We start from the raw sequence: 1371 nt of genomic DNA, 5'->3' as shown, positions 1-1371 counted from the left end.
AAGTACTCATTTTTTTAAGACTCTTTCTGAACCTATATCTATGATGATGTTTCATGGTGTATCCAATATTTTTCATTTGGTATTTATCTGTAGTTATATTATATGCCTCAACATAGTGCTATTTAGAAAATGCCAAATATCAATAAAGACAATTGTTATAATATATCGTATTTCTTAAATTATGATTAATAATACCTTATTGTCTTCAAAAATACAAAAAATATTATTATAGGCTGGAGATACACGTCGTATGCAACTGAAAGTATTATTTCCAGCATCTTCACATTTACATGCCATATCTTTTGTACATAACTGAGAAAATTGTGAATTTTAGAAAAATAATATTAGCACTAAATATTTTATATATATTTGTTCCCACATATACAAAACTTACTGTAAGGTTTGGATCATTATCACTTGGACAACCTGATGATGGAATACCTTTAGATATTTCTCCCCTGTATTCTATTAAAAGAGTTCTATCCTCTGATAATGTCTGTTGTAAGAAAGATGTGCCATCTGATGGATGTTGAATACCAGCTATTTCTAAAATTGTAGCAAATAGATCAACACTGCTAACAGGTGCAGAAATTTTTGATAGTGAAATTCCAGGACCACGTATTAACAATGGAACTCTAATATCTGTTTCATATGGTTGACGTTTATCAATAGGCATACTGAACTGACCTATAAATTACAATATTTAACCCATATATGCATTTTTAATTCCTGTGTAATTTATATAGACATTTATTTATACATAAGATATATTACCAATATGATATCCATTATCAGATGTAAATATAATATAAGTATTGTTTAAAAGATTTTGTTGTTTTAAAGATTCATGCACACTTTTTACAAGTTCATCAACTGCTAACAATGTTTCCCATCTTTGACTATATATTTCATCTAATTTAGGCAATAAATTATTAGGAAGGGGAGATGGTCCTCTTTGTACTAACCAATGTTTATCCTATCATGTAATCTAATTCAGTAATATAATATAGCAGTATCAATATTTGTGCAAGGAATATCATACCATTTGTGTTTGTGTATTAAAATTAGGTGTTCTCTTAGCTTTTACACCTTTATATGTGTTAATATGTCTCTTTGCTGGTGTAAAAGGTGCATGAGGTGCAGGTGGTGCTAAAACCATAAGAAATGGTTGATCATTTGAATTACGTGTTCTAATAAATTCTACTGCCAATGTACTCTGAAAGAAAGTTATTTTGAATATATTACAACAAAAAAATAATTATTAACATTATTGTCTTACACTCACTCACAATTACATCAGTAAGATAATCAGTTGAGTCACTGCCAAATTTTTTTTTTGTTCCATTAATGGACAAAGAGTAATTATAGTAT

General features: G+C 28.3%; 1 protein-coding gene across 1 annotated transcript in view; it reads right to left on the bottom strand.

Annotated features, from left to right (window-relative positions):
- The window catches only part of LOC108578696 (N-acetylglucosamine-6-sulfatase-like), a 2592-nt gene that overhangs the window by 641 nt on the left and 580 nt on the right, over nucleotides 1-1371 (bottom strand). Inside the window, exons 4-9 of the mRNA XM_017942073.1 lie at nucleotides 1290-1364; nucleotides 1043-1216; nucleotides 775-976; nucleotides 395-687; nucleotides 196-312; nucleotides 7-118 (exon numbers count right to left, since the gene is read on the bottom strand). Coding sequence (XP_017797562.1) covers nucleotides 7-118; nucleotides 196-312; nucleotides 395-687; nucleotides 775-976; nucleotides 1043-1216; nucleotides 1290-1364 — 973 coding nt within the window. The remainder of the gene's footprint in view (nucleotides 1-6; nucleotides 119-195; nucleotides 313-394; nucleotides 688-774; nucleotides 977-1042; nucleotides 1217-1289; nucleotides 1365-1371) is intronic.

Source organism: Habropoda laboriosa, unplaced genomic scaffold (genome assembly GCF_001263275.1).
Source record: "Habropoda laboriosa isolate 0110345459 unplaced genomic scaffold, ASM126327v1 scaffold28, whole genome shotgun sequence".
Taxonomy (NCBI): domain Eukaryota; kingdom Metazoa; phylum Arthropoda; class Insecta; order Hymenoptera; family Apidae; genus Habropoda; species Habropoda laboriosa.
Note: the sequence above shows the minus strand (reverse complement) of the source record. Positions and strands in the feature narration are given on the sequence as shown.